The 19537-nt window shown below is 45.3% G+C and overlaps 1 protein-coding gene across 1 annotated transcript in view; it reads right to left on the bottom strand.

Moving 5' to 3' along the window:
* Nucleotides 1–19537, bottom strand: part of LOC146195433 (putative sodium-dependent multivitamin transporter) — a 125139-nt gene that overhangs the window by 24684 nt on the left and 80918 nt on the right. The window contains exons 15-16 of the mRNA XM_084596795.1: nt 15001–15101; nt 13922–14016 (exon numbers count right to left, since the gene is read on the bottom strand). Coding sequence (XP_084452921.1) covers nt 13922–14016; nt 15001–15101 — 196 coding nt within the window. The remainder of the gene's footprint in view (nt 1–13921; nt 14017–15000; nt 15102–19537) is intronic.

Here is a 19537-nt window from a genome sequence, read left to right as displayed (position 1 = left end):
CAGTCCCTCTAATCAATAAGAATGACTAAACACTGGCTAAACGCTGCAGCGTGTCTTCTATCCGCGCAATAAATCTGAAACATAGAATAATAAACAATGCCAGCAATGTGTGTGAACACCTGTATGAATTGAGCATAGGGATTGTATGTAATTCTTTTTGGCAAAGCTTGTGTAAGTTGTTTCTCTGTTTTTGACCCTCTGCGCTGCGACAAAAATGAACATTACCGAAAGCTAAGACAGGGCAATCTCTGTGCACTCTCACCGAGAAAACAAATTTATAACACGACCAACAAAACCGGTAGATCAGTTACGATAAACAAAAGAAAACAAAATGAAGTATTAGAAAATAAAAAAAAGAATGGGGGAAGAAAAAAAATCCAGGAAATTATATTCCTCCCTAACCGCATATCAGAGGTCGAAAATTTACCCTTTTTTAAACTGCTTTTTTTCTTTAGGTTTCTGTTTGTGTTTAGTCAGGGTTTCCTTTTTTTAAAGATTTTGACTTTTCAATTGATTTTATGATTCTGTAGACGGTTTTTGTGTGCAGCATACGTCTAGAGTAAACTTGTTGGCTCTCATTAGGTCCCGTGGTGGGTGATAACCTCTGTTAGGTAGTGTTTTACGCTAGTTCATAAACGCATATCAGGGCCGCTGATTCGGAGAATTGTACATTCTTACGGAGATTCATTATAGCCTAGAAATTGCTTCAGGCCAAACTGTCTCAGCTTTCCTTCGGGTAGCCGTGTTCTCCGCAATTTATTTTGTAGCACTGTCAATAGATAACGCAATGGCTATAGTGTCTAGGATGGACGGATGGATTTTAAGAGCGTCCACTTTGAAGCGTGGTGGTGATAGTCATCAGCATTGTTTACGCTTCTTTATGTTTTTTCATTATGTAACTCCTCAGCTTTAACGACTTTACGTTTAGTCACGGTTTATCTTCAAATTCTCTTGTGTAAGGATAACCTGTGTGCATTTGCTACAAGATGCATCGATGCGCACGCCCCCCTCCGGCCTTGCGTAGAGGGTGAGTACATCCTTTGAACGGGTGGGTGCCTCCTTCGCGATGACGCACACCATATTGGCGCTCTCTCCGTTTCGCCTCCGTTGGATGCATGTACGGCGTTATTTTTCCCGTTCGTACATGGCGGAGTTTTGCATTTCTACATGCACATGTGCAGGCATGACTCTTATCCGAAACGGCTGTAGGATGCTTTCATTCCCTAGAGATCCAAAAATAACATTCCTGAGGTTTCTAATGTGAAATGGGACAAGTGGCATTCGACCAACAGTTCACGCCTATGCAGTGCGAGTAAAACTTCGCGTGTTTCGATTCCTTGCTTTTCCCCATTGTTACGTCTACAGCTGGAAATTAATACTCAACGTGTTTCCTAATGCAATTTTAGCAATTTCTTAGGCATTTATTTTTATTTCACGCATCATATCTGGTACGATCGTTTTTGCCAGCATACAGCGCTCAATCCTGTAGTGTAGTTGAAATGCTTAGTCTATTTGCATTTCAGGGTGATGAGCTGCGGACAATAATCGCATATTTTGTATGATGTGACTAAAGTGTAAGGAATGAAGCACCTTGATCTGAACAGAGCATCTGAAATACAAGCGCGTGTTGCTGTGGCGCAGGGACATTTCTCTGCCGCGCGTAACCTGTGCCTAAAGGTGCAAATGCTACTGTTACCGATTAAATGAATGTGAAAACGAACTCATAGACATATTTATTTAGAATCACGAATAAAAATTACAATCTCTTCAAATATATGGTAAGCAATACGTTTTTTTTTTTTATGGCCGGCTATAGATAATTGGCAAAACTTTGGCAGACGTTTCTATAGAAGTTTTGCCGAGAAAAGAGCATTCACGCCAACACGGCTGCCCATTTTCTCTAGCAGGTGGGATAAATTTTGGTTGTAGGGCTTCACTAACTGTGTCCTCAAAAGCTTCAGTACCTGAGTAAGCGTGCCAACCACAACAGGCAAGGCAACGAAGCTTGCCCCATTAACCATCAAAATCGCTTTGTTGACTGCACAGAAGGAATAGTCTACTCGATCTACTGAAATGTTGCTACGCGTACGTTGGGCAAACAGGCAAGCTACATTTCTAGCCTATGCTTGTACCACAAATTTTATTTTTCTATGTGAAGCAGGAGTCGTGCATCTGCCTCCATGACGCACGTCTCATCGCATCGGTCATCCGTTTGAACTTTCAAGCCAACGTGCTCGTACGACCACTTTTTAGAAGTTATTCTTCCTCTTAGCAGCAAGTTACTGAAACTACCTTACCCACTAAATTACTTGCCATCACCTGCCCATCCACCTTCCTATACAAAGCCACATCGCACTTGTCATCATAAAAATGGTTTTTGCACTTCTGTTACCTCAACCCCTTCTGTAATACTCCCCAAAAGGGGGTCATTAAGGAAATAAACATGCAATGAAAATAAACGAAATGAAAATGTCTACGAAGCTGTTAGGGGGAATATGATGATTTACTATCGTGATTGGAAGCGATTGCAAGATCCTGAACGTTGCTAGCCAGAATTCACGCGCTGCACTGTTCTAGCCCGACACAGAGAAAAGTTGGCGCGCGAGACAATCGAGGCCACTGAAATCGTAAAAGAAACTACAATCATTTTATTAGCACACCCCTTGCATAACTCACTAATAAAGAGGTTCGTGCTCTTGAACGCTTGGTTATAAATTTTATTGTTTTTTTTTCAAAATATGTAATGTCACTGTGACATGGTGTACTTTGGTTGTTTTTTTTTCGCGCCGCATGTATATATTGACGTGCCTTCCAATAAATCTTGTTGAAAGTCAGCGCTTGTGCCTATTTGCTTCATTGTTCGTGACTATGATTCGCTGCTTTATCACGATGAATGAACAACAAGTCCGTTCATCCGTCTTATATAGCTTGCATTCTGTTGGTTTAGAGGCATTTGCGTTCCTATAGACAGGTAAAGGTAACTGTGTTACTACTGGTCTAGAGTTTAAGAATTCATAAGAATGTACAGCCTTTGTCAAAAGTGTAGACCCCGGAGGGTCTGCTTCTGAGCCGTGTAGTGGTGCTGATTTTGCATTAGTAGAGGTTCTTCCTACTGAAGAGGGTAGGGATAAAATTATCCTTACCACTAAGAGATTCGGAAAACTGGAAATGCATTACAAGCCACACAAAGTGGCTCAGTAGTTGACCCCCTGGGCTCTACGCTTTTGGCAAAGACTGTACTTTCTCTTAAACAAAACTGTTTACTTAGTGCAGGCACGGAAATCTATACACCTTCCACGAAATTCGTGAATGTCATGCAACGAGGCAACAGGACTGGCACTTCTGAATAGTTCATTGTCCGCAGCCATCTGTGGCACCTGGTCACTGAAAGTATTTAATGGGACACCGAGGCAGCCTTATTTGTACAGGTAAGCGCTTGAGCGTCCACTACGATGTCAAAATACTCGTACGAATTTTTAGATGAACCAATTTGTATGAATTTCTCGAACGACACAGACTACTGCAACTTCGTACACCGACAACGCTCCCAAATCAGGAGGCGATGCTTCCATAAGAGTTAAGACATTAACGTAACGTTCAGTGGTGTTGAAAGCGGCAGTCCAACTCTGAGCCCATACCAAGAATTATGTCATTTCTAGAACGAGGCAAGATTGTGCATTCTGTTCCAAACGCTTGACCACCAGTCACAACGTTCGCCCAACACACATCAAGTGGCACTATTGATCCACTACAGACACCAATAAATTCACGCTGAATATTGTCTTGGGCGAACGAATCTTTGGTGCCGAAGTCATAGCAAACAGTCGTGGAAGTGTCTATAGACACTTGTATCCGCACTAAGGCGTTAGCAGATTAACGCCAAAGTGCGTATATCATCAGTTATTATTTCAAGTTCAAGTTTATTTTCGTTCTTGTATCATACACACAGGCAGACTTGTTTCCAACGCTATCTCTACAGCGACCTCGTCTCCATATGTCTCGGCTCCAATACTTACCCGGAGGCGAAGGACTGCGCCGAGGAGATGAGCGTCGCTGTCATTGTGGTGATGGTCGCAAGATGGCGAGGCATTTCAAAATTGTGCCGGGGGGGGGGGGGGGGGGGTATTTTAAGTCAGTGCAGGTGTCAGTGGGTGCAATTCTTGCGTAAGTCAATGAGAACCGGGTTCTACCTGCAGCGCGCAACCATAGTAATGGGTTTGCATCCCGGCGCACAGAAGTAGGGTTAGGGAGTTTTTCCCGTACGACCCGGCGTATCACATGAGCCATCGGCTCCAAAGCACCACAAAGAACACCGGTAACGGAAGTGACGTTGGCCAGTAGCCCAAATTGAGGGCCGATACGAACGTCAGTGGTATCTTAGTAAGAAATGGGTACGTGTCTCCAGCAGCCATGTTGCAATACTGTCGTCTGCAGACATCCGCCCGCGTTTACTATTTTCAACTGCTTCGTAATGTCCTTATTATATGCAGTGCATATTTCGCCACGTGCTCGTACTTCAAGAATCCGCATTTTATCTGCATACTTAGCGAAAAGCTACACTACGCTGGTCAGAGCCGAGATTCGCATGTGCGGTAGCCGTTAGTTCTGTGCATGCGCGAAATCCAAATGATGTCACGAGAGGCGCAGGTGCGCCGCCTCCTTGCCACCGCCGCCTGTTCACCGGGCCGCGTTTTTACGACAGATGTGCCGCGTGCCACTGCTATTGCGCGAGAATGGTGCGCCGTACCTCCGCTGCAAGAATAGCGGAGAGTTTCATATTCAGGTGGAGGGCAAACCGGTGCCAAAAGTAGATCAGATCAGGATTTTGGGGATGGTCATTCAATCCCACGGTCACAACGGAGAGGTCCTGAAAAAATTAGAAAGTTACGCGATGCAAACCCTCGGGCTCTTGAGGAGGGTCGCCACTAAAGGAAGAGGCCTCAAGGAGAGAAATTTGCTAAAACTAATCCAGGCATATGTAATAAGCAGAATCAGTTACGCCACGCCCTACCTGGACATCAAGGCCGGCGAAAAAGAGAAGTTAGACTGCCTGATTCGAAGATGCGTTAAGAAGGCGCTAGGACTGCCCATGGGTACCTCGAGCGAACGACTGCTCGAACTCGGGGTGCATAACACGTGGGCAGAATTGGCGGAGGCAGTGCGAGTCTCCCAATTAGAGAGACTAAGCATGACCGAGACGGGCAGGGTAATCCTTGCAAAAGTAGGCCTCAACCCAGACAGGGGAGTTAAAAAAAAAAGTCACAATTAATAGAGAAATCAGGAATGCCTTGGTAGTCCCCCCCCCTTCCCTAGGAATATGCATCCAGAATTTAATGTCGAAAGAAGGGCCAAACGAGCTGAAGCTCTAGAGCGACGGTTCAAGAACATGGGAACAAAGGAAGTAGTCTATGTTGATGCGGCAAGTGGCAGAACAGGTGCGGCGGTAGCTTCGGTAGTCGATGGCCGAGGGGCACCGGTATCCGCGGCAGCCATCAGAGGCCGCAACATAGAGACTGCGGAGGAAGTTGCGATAGCGCTAGCTTGCGTAGGAACAGAAGCCAAGTTCATAATTAGCGACAGCAAAACTGCCATTCAAAATTTTGGGAAGGGGAGGATATCGCCGGAGGCGGCCAAAATCCTCACCCAAAGAACAATAAATAGGAAAATTCAGTTAATTTGGACACCCGCTCACGCTGCCGTCCCTGGTAACGAGGCGGCTCACGAGCTAGCCCGAGCTCTCTACTTCCGGGTAGCCGTCGAGCCCCCCGAACACTGGGCATACGACGAGCGTCTGCAAAATTATGGGGAAATCATCGACCATTATAAATTGGGACGTAGACTGGTGCCCCCGCCAGATGTTAGACTAAATAATAGAGAAGCTGTCGCGTGGAGGCGGCTACAAACTAATACGTTCATGAACCCGGTCTGGGCGTTTCACGCGCTACCAGACTTTAGGGACAATGATCTCTGCAAACACTGTGGGGCGAGAGGGACCCTCGACCACATAATTTGGGAGTGCCCACAATCTCCAGGGATAGGGCAAAATATTACAAGTAGAGAAGCCTGGGATACCCTGCTGCGAAGCGCGGACCCTGCGATCCAGCACCGCACCGTCCATCTGGCGGAAGAGGCCGCAAGAAGCCAAGGGCTACCTGCCAGCCTCTAATCCGCGGGCGCACGACTCCCCGTTTCCGATGGAAATAAAAGTTGTACAACCAACCAACCAACCAACCGCTTGTATGGAGTGCGCTTGATGGAGAACTGGCGGTCGCGTGTGACATAGTAGTCAAGGAGAGTGCGGCTGCTGCTAAACGACGCAGAAGAACGGAGAAATTGAGTTCTTCCAATCCAGAAGTAGTCGCCTAGGAGCTGGCCGCCGAACAATGGGGGAAAGATCGAGCTAAGGCGAAACGTGCATATGAAACGCCGAAACAAAGCGAGAAATGTCTCGCGAACATACGTCGCCAAGAAGTCGAACGACGCGCAGTGGCCACCGCTGTGGCCAGTGCTAGTCAACAAAGTGAGGAGGAGCAGCAGCAGAAGGACGAAAACATGCAAGAAGACTCCAAGACTCACCGCTACAACGAGCACGTGTTAAGACTGAATGCAAGCGCGAGTGCGTCCAGAGTGTTTACGTCGGACTTTGTGAACACCCCGTTTGGCCATGTCTGTGATGTGTGTGAGAGACTATGGCACTTGAGAGACTTGACTCCGGTAAGTGACAGTATGCGCGAGACGTTGAGTTTTGCATCTGTCGATTTGAGTGGAACCGTGAGTAGGCTGTGTGCGACGTGTAAGGGATCTCTAGTGAAACAGGCAATTCCTCTTTATAGTGTTACCAATGGCTATCACTATCCACCCATGCCTCCCGGTTTACCAGTGCTAAACGATATGGCGGAATGTTCGATTTCACCTCGCTTTTCGCTCCTTATATCCAGGATTAAGCTTAGCTAAGCCACAGCCAATTTGTTCACAGAAGCGTCGCCCAAGCGCTTCGTCGTTCTCTCAGTGAAACAATCGATACCAGCTGGTCAGTGAATCCAAAAGATTTTCTAAACAAATTAGCTCAGTTCGTGCATAAAGTATATTACGTGTGCTTGTTTCAAATTCGAATCTCACAAATTTTACCGGCTCGCCCGTCCGTAGTTGGTTAGGCACTGATAATTGCCTACTTTGGATTGCCCGCCATAAAATGGGAATTTCCGCTACTATAGCACAGCGAAATATCAACGCGGCTAATCCTTCTGTTTGGCGTCTAATAGCAATGTTACGTTCTCTTGCGATAAACCATCATCTAGATAGGACGGCAGCTAAATACTTTCAAAACAACTCTTTTATTAGGCTGATGTGCATCTGAAAATAAAAAATAGTTGTGATTTAGCCCTGGTTAGCCCTAGTTCAATTGCGAAACCAAAGGCGGAAGCTTCTTTTGCCTGCTACATTATTCCCCTATCAAATCCTATCAATGTAAAGGGCAACAATATTGGGGACACTTAACTCATACTTTAAGGGCGTAAGCTACTAGCCCACATATAAAGTCACGCTTCAGCCAAGTCGCATGGACGTACAGTCTTTGTCAAAAGTGTAGAGCCCAAGGGGTCGGCTTTTGAGCCACTTCGTGCAGCTTGTAATGCATTTCCGGGGTTCCACATCTCTTGATGGTAAGATTTTTATTGCGAAACAATACTACTTTAGCTACCACCTCAGCCCGTCAAAAGGCGCGGCGGTGGCAGCCACGCTTGACCTTTAGCGTGACCTGGCTGTGTGACGTCATACCATCTGTGTAAGAGGGGGGCGCAACTCGCGCCGTCGCCTCGCGCGGTGGCAGTTACGGCCTGACTCCGTTCCTCTCACCAGTGGCCCTGCGCGCTGCGTGACATCATAACATCTGTGTAAGAGCGGGGCTCAACTCTCGCCGTCGCCTTGCGCGGAGGCAGTTACCGCCTGACTTCTGCTCCTCTCACAAGTGGCGCTGCGCGCTGCGTGACGTCATACTATCTGTGTAAGAGCGGGGGCTCACCGTCGCCTTGCGCGGTGGCAGTTAGGGCCTGACTCCGCTTCTCTCATCAAGCCATGAGATGCCGCCTACAGTCAAAGAGCTTAGGCAGGCTGCAAAGAGGAAACAAAAGCGAGCGAGCCACAGAGACAGAAGAAGAGCGAGAAGAACGGCTTTCCAAACGACGAGCGCAAGAAGCAGCTAGGCGGAAAAGGCGGTCAATGTCTTCGGTAGCAGAATCGACGACGGAAGCAGGAGAGGAAGGTACGAATTTTCCCGATAGTTTAGGGACGTGCATATACTAGCAGCACTACCAGTTCGGCGACTAAAGTAGTGAAAGGCGAAAGCCTGAAAAGTCTCACCTTGTCTATCGTTCCTGCCAATCCCAACGCGCGCGAAGGAACGCCACGCGACAGGAGTGATGGCGTACAATCCAAACACACACTTGTCGGGGAAAGTGTGCCAGATACTGCGCCTTTCTTCCAGACGTATGTAAAACCATAGCTAAATACAGTACAGTCAAGCGTCACCATAGCCATAACAGCAAACATAACCGGAGCATCACCATGGTGAATATAGCACAGCCAAGCATCACCACAAGCGGTACAGTAGTAGTACCACGTATTGCTTCGAAATCACCAGGCTTGACCAAGCTAAGCCACAGCCATTTTTTTTTGTTCTACTTTCTCCAGTAGGAAGGAACACCACTAATGTTAAATCAGCGCTACTACACGGCTCAGAAGCAGACCACCCAGGCTCTACACTTGTGACAAAGACTGTACCTGCGTATCCTAGGGATAATGAGAATGCAAACGGTTCTGGCAGGCTAATTGTGGTATCACCCTCCCATATGAAAGGGGCGACCTGGGTTGGCAGCTCCTGCCCGTGGCATAGGGTTAACGTGAATTCAAATATCATGGCAGGCTGATCTTCTTATGAGGAGACCACAGCTACGCTTCTTCACAGCGTAGCTTCGGCCACCCGAAGTCGCGCTTTGGCTGTCCTAGTACTGCTTTCGTATTAATGTCTCGGTGGCGTCACCGATAAGCATGCTTTACTATATTACTTTCGCAGAACAGCATCAACCCTAATTTCGGAAAAGCGCAAAGAATATAGATGCTGAAGAGCCAAACAGTAGTGCCTTTTTACCGCATACATAAGCCAGTTTAAATGCGGCAAATGCGCTACGCACATGACTGCGCTTCGCCACTGCCAAGACTACGCAAGTCAGTTCAGCAATTTGTGGAATTTTATGCCAGGCGGGATGTTACACTTTGAAAGTTTTTCACTTGACCACAGATGTGTTACTGTCGATAAAAAGCCACACGTTTTTGCAAAAACTGCAGAGCTTGTCTTGCTATAGCTGTCAATGAGTTTATTTCTTTGCGTTCGCAATTCTGCAAAGTTTTTCTTGTAGCATAAAGAAATGATGAAAGCATTACCGTTGTTGTAAATCTGGATTACATTTTTTGCAACTGATTGGGAACGTTCTCTTTAGCAGTTGCAGTTACCAGTATTCCTGACAGATGTCTGCAGTGTTTGTGCTTTCGCAGACTTATCTTCGAAGGATTTTCTAGGTAAAAATGTCGCAATTGAAGCTCCTGAAGGCGCATTTTGGTCAGCCTTGACTTAAGCGTTCGATATAATCTATCGTTTTCGGCACGCCTGTCAGATCCGGCGACGTCGACCACGTTAAATAGGCTACGACGGGCTTAAAAAAAACTGCCACCTTTTGCACCTAGCGTGTACAATACCGCACCGCGCATGCACACAGGCTGCCCTCGAGACCGACCGCTGTTAGGTTTTGGAGGACATTTTCGACGAAAGAACTGGTCTCTTGGGGGAACTGGCGAAGTCGCCTACCGAGGCCCGTAAGCTTGTCGTGATCAAGTCAACGATGAGATGTGGTTCCTGCGACTGTTCAAAGAAGTAAAGCATTTGCCGATGGCCGTCAGGATGTCCAGCTCAGCAACTGTTTGGGCGTCCGATACGGACGCCCGATAATTACTGTGTGCGCGTGCTTTGTTGGAAGTGTTTCGTTAAGGGTCTATGTCATTGAAGAAGAGCTAGAGATTACACAACCATGAGGAACACTTTCCCGGTCGGCGGCAGTTTTAAAATTGCGTCGACTGGTCAGCTAACTCATTGCCCAGTAGTCCCTGACGGACGAGAGCCCTGTTGAGGTAGCAGTTTTAGGGTCGCTAAACCGAGAGCGATTTTACTGGGTATGCGAGGGGAGTGGAGGCATTCACCTCAGCTAATAATCCTGAAAAGCCTATACGAGCCGGTAATGACGTGTTTCCCTTCGCCGGACCCTGTAATTGTTTCCAGAAAGTGGACAAAAGGCTGCTTCTCGGAATATTTACCAGTAAAATGTGCTCGAAAGTGTTGAAACACTTCAACCGAGAATGGAGGCTGTAGCCTGTGTGAGGCGACCTTCTCTGATGTTTACCAAGTGGTCTGAGCTGTCCTTCTAATGTCCTCCATTCCCAATCCTTCAACACCCATCCCCTATGAAGGGCTGGGAGGCGGCACTGCTCAGCTGGCATGACTTACAGTTCCAACGGACGTTAGTCCACAGGGAGCGAGCGGCGTTAGACGCACTGATCCTCCAGAATAGGAGCTCAACCTAGATTTGTGAGACCCAGGGCTTATAGGACACTGGTCTAGACACCTCCTTAAATAAATAACTAATAAATGTTTAGCACCACCACCCCCCGTTTCTGGAATTCTTCAACTGAAAAGAATGCGGATAAGGGAAACAAAATTTTTGTTACAGAGTTACACCTACTTGAGCAGTGCATTAAAACGCTCACGGCACATTACATATGTATACGTACTGCAGCGAAGTGCTCACGGCTGCATCTAGGTCGCACTGCTTACTGATTGAATCACAGGAACAGTTTTTTCTTTTCCTCTGTGTAGTGAATCCGTTAGCTATCATAGATGCAGAGATACGCTCGAATGCTTTCTAGTGGTATTCTGCAATAATCTCAAATTCTCAGGGTCGTTTTTTACACCACAGGCCGGTATGCTTCTCTGCACGTGAGCAATGCTGGGATGCGAGGCCAGCGCGGTAGACGAGAAATAAGCGAGGAGCTATTTGCGCGTCAGCGACGCGGTGTTGCATCGGATCGCGCTTGTTATGCCCGTCACGCCGTGTTGTTGGAGTATACACATCGGGTTTTGGCCAAAATTAACGTCCGGAGGCCGACGGGTGAGTTACGTGGGGACAAATCGAGTTTTAGTTTTGCTTGAGATATACTTCATTTAATGCATGTTTTTATGGCACCAGCACTTGTACAAAGGTTAGGAAGTTTTGCCATTCATACGATGTACACATCGTATGAATGGCAAACCTTTGCCTTATCTTTTGTAAAATAGAAGATGTATGGTGTTATGTCGACAGAAACTTTATTACGTCGAAATACTCGATATGCTACACATTCTTTTCCTTCATGACTTCAGGAAACAAGATATTTTGCTTCGCTTTGCGTTTTCAAATTTGTATGCAACTCTGTTCCAAAGGATGCGTTTTCTTCAACTTCGTCTTCCGAAGCATTGGTAGCGAAGGTTTTGCGACTTGCTTCTTCAAGCTGTTTAAGTGGAATGAAAAAAATAGTCATGCTGGAGCGAATTGGCAGTGATCCATTGTCTGGCGAACGCAATAGGCAGCTGAGGGCATTGCATTCCTTTGTGGTAATTGTAAAGTAAAATTCTTATCACCTACGTTTTGCATCCAATCTGCAATTTTGTACATATAGCAACGGATAAAAGTGGTGCATGGAAATTTAAGGTCAGATGGTAACCTTTACATAAAAGTTATTAAATTTACATGTTATGTCGTTCAGCATTAAAACACCCAGTCCTTGTAGCGCGCAAATATCTGCTTGATCTCATAGAGAAATTACGCTACAGTCCACTTGTGACAATAAATATTGGTTCGTCGCCAAAGACGCTGAAGAAGAAAAACCTGCTGAGTCGTAAAATGACATCGCTATGCCGTAACCGATTTCATGATTGATCTACGATAATATGCGTGAACTAGTGCACTGTAGACCAAATACACCGCTGCTAGCGAGAAATGTATTCGTATATTATGCATAACTAACGGCATAGTTCTGCTAAATGCAGCGTCTTTTAAGCAACCACCTAAGGCTAATGAGCCAGACAAAACGTTTCGAATGGCACCTATCATACGAGGACTGCAACATAGCCAAACGTAACTGCTGAACTTTCATTTTTTAGCGGTTGTTAAGGCGAAATCCTTTATTGCTTCATCGTTGTCCTCAGCAAAAGTGTCGCGCTTTTGCGCCAACTCTGATTGATCGAGACGGGATAACGTCATAGAGGTCTCGACCAATCATACTTAGAACACCACCACAGTATGTGCGAATGCGTGAGTTATATTACCATATGATAGTTAATTTTCAATAAAGAATGACTGAATAACTAATTAATTGCTGATCACGCATCAACGAAGAATTCAGTTAGTTCAGTCGTTCAGTCGTGTCCGACTCTTCGTGACCCTGTAGACCATATCACCGCTTTCCGGTCTATAGGGTTTTCTTGGCAGGAAATACTGAAATGGGTTGCCATTACCTTCTCCAGTTAATCACATTTTAATATTAAATAAATAATTACTGATTATTAAAGCTAATCATAATTAATTTCTGCCTAATGAATATTTAGTAATCAATTACTAATTATTATTTATATTGTTATTTGCCAATTAGTGAATGAATAATTATTACTCACTCAATGGACCCCTTGCAAAAATCGTTAAGTAGGCTTTCCCACGCTGCTTCTTTCCCCAAACTTGGCGTCACTGGCTGCCAGAAAAACGGCGATATAGACCTGAAATCGCATATTGCTTCTACACAGATGCATTTAGTGGTAATAGGGCAGTTATGCGAATATGTTCTGATGCCTAAATCATATGAATTATGGCCATAATACAATGTTTCAATACATTGCAGTTCTGCCATTAGTGGGGAATGCAGCATAGAGGTGAAGCCGACTTAACATTTATGAAAGGGGTCTATAGTGACAGTTTCTAAATAATTGCTTAATTACTGACTAATTTCGCGCACTCTGTAAAATCAACAACACAACAGTAAACTTAGAACAACTTCGAAGATACAAGGAGCGCGATCTCGTCGCTGCCAAGCAGGATTTTCTTATAAATGCATTCGCACAATGTGAAAGAGTAGCCGCTCACTTTACTCGTAGCAGCATTCATCGCTACATGCGCAACAGTCGCGTAGCAGAATGCTGCACTCAGGCTTTCGCCTTTCACCACTTTAGTCGGCTAAAGTGTCCTTTATTTTTTTTTCTTTAGTGAAGCCCCGTCGAAAGGTGGTGTATTTGCGAGTGTGTTCGCAAATATGGGGATTTCTCCTCATTTTATTCGCGACTTAAGGCAAGACTCTGTTGAGATGCAAAAAGGCGTCTTAGTACGCGAGTTTACTATAAAATAACCTTAATGAGCAAGGTGACAAAATGATGCCACGCACTTGTGTGCAAAGTGAAAGCACACATAGCTTTTTACCGGCTACACTGGGTGAGAAATAAACGACGAGCATTCCGGGCTAAACCAAGCCATAGAACAGATGCAGAAAGGCAAAAAAAAAAAAAAATACCCCACCGCAGCCGATTTTGTATATTAATGTTTATCATCTGATGGTTTCATGAAAAAAATTATGGAAATGCCTTTTTATTATTACGCTCCTCTGTCAGAATTATTACGTTCGCTTATAGCAATGAATATCTTGTAGTCTAACCATAAGATAGCAAAGCTGGATGTGTGACAATAAAATAATGGCAGAAGGTGATTAAATATACACCTTTATGGGACCAGGAATCAGCGTGGCGAAATCATTACGTCTTGTCAAAACAAGGTTAATGCTGTTCTTGAAGACTTACCTGAAGTTCCAGATGAAGAAATCCACACTTTTTCCAAACGTTCAAAAAAACGTTGCTGGTGAGATGTGAATTGTTTCTTGATGTCTTAGGAGTTCCTGTGTGTAAAAAAATGAAGAGCAGATCAGTTCATTAAACATTGATTACGTGGACTAATCTAGATTCACAGAATTGTACAGAAGTGCGAGCACTAATATTTTGGTAAACATTCCACACAACGTAGAGACGTTTTTTTTTTTTTCAAATGCATATCTGTAGAGGTTTTAAGGGACCGATGGCATTATTGCTGGAGTTATTCTTCTGGTAGTTCGCCTTGCGTGGCACTACATAAATATTGTTCACCTCTTGAATGTGAAGCAAAGTTATGTGAGCACGTACAATTAAGGTATCTACGCGCACATCGACGCAGAGTATAGCAAGTGACTGCTGTTTTCATACTGTACTTCATATCAGTTTGAAATCCCGCTTCAAACGCTGGCCGGTAACTACTTAAGGAGAGCACCCCTTCCGACCACTATCTGAGTTTTCCATTGGCCAACAGCCAATTTTGTTGGCCCTAAACACACGAGAAAATTATATCCGGCGTATTTAATTTGAGCAAACATTCACGTTCCCAGTAGGTAATTTTGCATCGGTTCTGATAAATTTTTGTGTCCAACCGAGATATTGTTCACTAACTCTACTGACCGCGTAATTTTATCGGGCAAGAAAAAGCTATGGTATAAAATCTAGAAGTAAGAAAATATACTTGTTTATACCTTCGACAAAACAAAACTAGGCTAAATCTTTAATGATCCGCAAGGAGAATCACTATTAAGATAAACAATATGTTTATTCGTAGTTCTTCTCTGCAGCCTGTTTCATACATATACTTTTCGCTCTGAGGAAGAATTTAGCGCCTCAAAAATATATTGGGACCAACAAACAGATGTTACATAATTGCTTTTGTTCTCAACCTTTTTATATATGTGAGGCACGTTAAACGAAAATTATAAACATTTACTCGTTCCTTTGGTTTTGTATTATTGCTTGTGGTAAAATTGCATAACAATGCCGAAAAAGCACGAACCTACGATACTCACTTGTCACGAAACTCAGCACATTGCCGAGCAGGATAGTTAGCAGAGCACCAAGAAAGCAGATCCAGAAGAAAGACAGCTGGTACAGCGGGAAGACATTTGACCTGCGTATAGTACACCAGAGAACAAATCTCGACCTTACTGACATTGAAAAAGATAAAAGGTACAAATTCAGTATTGCTGTATTAAAAGGTGTTTTTTTTTTCTAAGCTGGATGGATCCATTGAATTTCATATGCTAAATAACCATAGGGATGCAAATTGAGTAGCTTTATTTTTACGGCTCAGTGCGGCCCTGTGATTGATTTTATTTCACAGCCTGCAATTTTCAAATTCAAAGAATGTCTTCTAATTGTATATTAGGTTAGAATATCTGTGCACCTAAATGTTGCCAGCATTATATGTGATAACTTGAAGTATGATTTCTTGGCAGATCAGTTATTATGCCCTTCTTTTTCAGCTTCACACAGAAATTTCACCAGCTCCTAAGAGCGAAATGTTTTTATACCTTAACAAGCAAAATTTTACATACTGCAGAACACCGGAGCAAATATGGCTTCTGGGCCGGATCATGTGTCTGTTATCGTGTAACCAATCAAGCGCATATGGATCGTTGCATTTTCATTACATCGATTAGATACTTGCCGGAGTGCAGTGATTCGAAGGTCTGCGTATTGAAACATTACGGAGATTTTGTGTTTGTTTTTTAAATTATGAACAAAAAACGAACTCAACTTTTGGATACGTCAGGCATAACTGTGAAAATCTTGCATACTAATGCATATTGCTAATATCACCTGATGTAATGAAAGTGAAAAATTTATTCAGTATGCATGGAAGTATAACAAAGCAAATGATTCTCTCCGCGGCCAAATAAATAGAGCGGGAACAACCTACTGGCATATCTGGAAAGTCGCAAAAACATATGTTACAAAATACTGATACAAAACGAGGGTAACATGAAGAGAGACGGGAATGCTCTCGGATGAAATTGCAAAAGGCACATCGCCCCTAAAGGTTTCCTCCAGCATATTTCGTGCAACGATTGATGATTTCACTTCCTTTCATTTTAAAATTACTAATTGTTTCACATTAGAATTGCCTCTATAACCCTCTGAGCACTAGGAAGTTGGCGCTGAATTTGACTTTATATCGTCTCTGGGGACTCATGGTTAGAAGCAAGAAAGCTGTCGACTAAGCAGTTTAACGCAGCTTCACGTTAATGTAAGTGCTTTCTAGATAAAAAAAAAGAAGGTAGAATTAAACAGGATCTACAGGGCTATATCTGTGCTTAGTGTATTACCATTGTTTATTGCAAATAAAGCGCATAGCGGGTTGAATTTCTTAAGTGGAATTTCTTGAGCACCTTATAGTTATTGCAGATGAGAACTTCCTTTTCGCAAATAGGTGACCACTTCCAAATGTAGTGTCTTTTCAGTATGCAATATTTTGTCATGTACGAAAATTCAATAATTGTCGCTCTCTTCGATATCTAGGAAGCATTGGCAGTGTTGGTCACTTCATATTGTTGAAGAAATAACCTAAAGCATTGGTAACGATTTACTTTAGAGGTTCCACAACTCCTTGTTCAGTTTAGGAAAAACCAATTATCAGATATTATACGTGATATGTGAAGAATATAGCTTGTACTATGCAGCATGGATTTCAACTCTCTCTTCACATAGTTAAGAATAAATGGGTGAGTTTGAAAGGCTCTATAGCAGTAAAAGTGGAACTAACGGGCTAATGTAAATAGAAAAACGCTTCACATAACTACTTTGCCATACCGGATGTGTGTTTTCGGATTATATGGAACGTAATCGATTCGAACATTTCCATTTGTATAGTTTAGGCGAAGACCAGAAATAATTAGTTTGGCTCATTGCAGGAAGCTTTGTTTTATTGGCGGCTCTTTATTGAAATGCATATTTTATGGAATCTTATTATTGACACATACCTTAAAGAACAATGAACAACATATGCAAAATGAATTTTGTACTGTGAAATACAGAATAAGATGGGACGTTAACTCACTCACCACATGCAGCCTTCTATTTCTTGTTCTGCCTTTCACATAATTACTGCATGAATCATGGTTTCTAAAATGAGAAACCTACTTTATGCGATTTCTAATGTTCATTTTGAAATGTGGATTGGTGGAGGTCAATCTGAGGTTCCCTGTACCCATCTCGCCCTTGAGTATCGCAGCAGAACATTGACTACCTCGATGACGGAGCCGACTTCATTGCACCTACCTCCGCCCGTCACCTGCACAGGTGCGCTTCGTCAACGGGACCCCACTAACTTCAGTGGAAGCAGCGATGACGACGTCGACGATTGGCTGACCACTTACGAACGGGTCATCCGTCACAATAACTGGGACGACAATCGTAAGCTCAATAATGTCATCTTTTACTTGAGCGGCGTCGCTAATCTGCGGTTTCGAAACCACGAGTCGGACTTTACCACCTGGGCGAATTTCAAGACCAAATTTTCTAATGTCTTTGGCCGCCCCGCCGTCCGAAAACTACGCGCGGAACAGCGTCTTCGGTCGCGACTGCAGCAGCCCGGTGAAACATTCACCACTTACATTGAGGGCATTGTTGATCTGTGTCGTCGTGTTGACCTGACCATGACCGAGGCCGTTAAGATACGTCATGTGCTCACAGGAATTGATGACGGCGCTTTCAACATGCTCATAGCGAAAGGCCTCACTACGGTCAAGGAAATCTACGACCTCTGTCAAAGCTACGACGAGCTCCGGAAGGAGCGTGTTTTGATTCGGCAGCCTCATGCATCCCTCGCTGGACTAGCCGCGGAGAGCGAGTCATCTAGCCTCTCTGAAGGCATTTTTGTACGCCAGGAGGTCGCGCGACAACTCTCCCTGCCGCCATATGTTAAAGAGTCGTCACCAACTGGCCTTGTTCCGGAGCTTCGCCGTGCAATCCAGCAGCATGTGTCTGAAGTCGTCCCTAATCTTGTTTCCCAATCAGCTCCGGTCGCACCCTCAATGCCGTTCCCCACGCCCACAATTTCACCGTCCGGCGTTGCGCCACTGAACTACGCTCCAGCATTCGCGCCGGCTCCTCCTCAAGTATTGCGTCGCACGTATGCCGAGGTCACTTCAAGTCCACCTCCTGAGCCAGCATATGCCTATGCTTCGCCCCCTATGCGGTCGGCACCAACAGCTTTTGCTCCCCCCTGGCTTCAGACACGATCTCCATGGCGCACTTCAAACAACAGGCCTATTTGCTACCACTGCGGCATCCCTGGGCACACTACACGCTACTGCCGGTGCCGAATAAATATGGCCTTTGCTGCACGGCCAGCGCCACCTTATTTGGCCCCCCAGTTCCCAGTCCCATCGGGTCCTCCAACAGCATCCCCTGATCCTCCGGACGTTCTCCCTCGTCGTTCGCCATCACTACGTCGCCGCGCCATTTCGCTAATGCGCCGACGACCCGCTACCCAGCCGGAAAACTAAACGCCGCAGTTCGCGAGGCAAGAACTGCGTATTCGACAGAATTTCAAAGTCCTCGTCTTAATCCTGCAAATGTTATTCCTCTCATCGTTGAAGGTGTTCATACTCTTGCGCTCGTCGACACCGGTGCCGCTGTATCAGTTCTCAGCCAAAAACTCTGCCGCTCCATCCGAACGGTGACTACGCCCCTCGAGGGACTATCGCTTCGTACCGCATCCGCTCAAAGTATACAGCCGACAGCTATCTGCACTGCTCGCGTCGTCATTGCTGCAGCCTTGTACATCATCGAATTCGTCGTTCTCCCCACATGTTTTCATGACGTCATTCTCGGCTGGGATTTCCTGTCCCAGCATCATGCTATCATTGACTGCGCCAGTCCCCAAGTAGAGCTCATTGAATCGAGTGATGCACCGTCTGATGCCCTGCTCCACGAGCCGAGCCGCGTCCTCGTTTTGCGGCCAGACTCCTCGTAGCTCATGACACAACCATCCCACCCGTTAGCGCTGTTCTGGTTCCCTTCACTGCCTCTTTTACTACCGCCGCGACAGTCCTCTTTGTGCCCTCTAACGTTGTCTGCCGCCGCCGCCACTTACCGCTGCCGTTTGCCGTCCTTGACATGAACAACGGCGCTAGCACACTTCTGGTAGCCAATCTTCTTGCGTCTCCCGGTATTTTGATCGAAGGGGAGTGTCTTAGCCGCATCGAGCCCGTGGACCTTCTGTTCGCCTTTGATGATGAGTCATTCTCTGTTTGCCAAGTTGACGCCTTGACCCCAACTCGTGTGGCTTCCGATCCGCTACAGCGGGACCTTTTTGACCATTCTGTGGACAGCCCTCTAGAGCCGCGCCACCGCGAGCAACTTCTTGACCTTTTGCACCAATTCCGCTCCTCCTTCGACATCCCGCAATCTTCCTTGGGTCGCACGACGACCATTTCCCACCTCCTCGACACTGGCGCTCACCCACCTCTCCATCAGCGGCCATATCGTGTGTCCCCGACTGAGCGCCGTGGTATTGCCCAACAAGTCGATGACATGCTGCAACGCGTAGTAATTAGAGAA

This window comes from Amblyomma maculatum, chromosome 3 (genome assembly GCF_055883805.1).
Source record: "Amblyomma maculatum isolate TAMU_Amacu chromosome 3, ASM5588380v1, whole genome shotgun sequence".
Taxonomy (NCBI): Eukaryota; Metazoa; Arthropoda; class Arachnida; order Ixodida; family Ixodidae; genus Amblyomma; species Amblyomma maculatum.
Note: the sequence above shows the minus strand (reverse complement) of the source record. Positions and strands in the feature narration are given on the sequence as shown.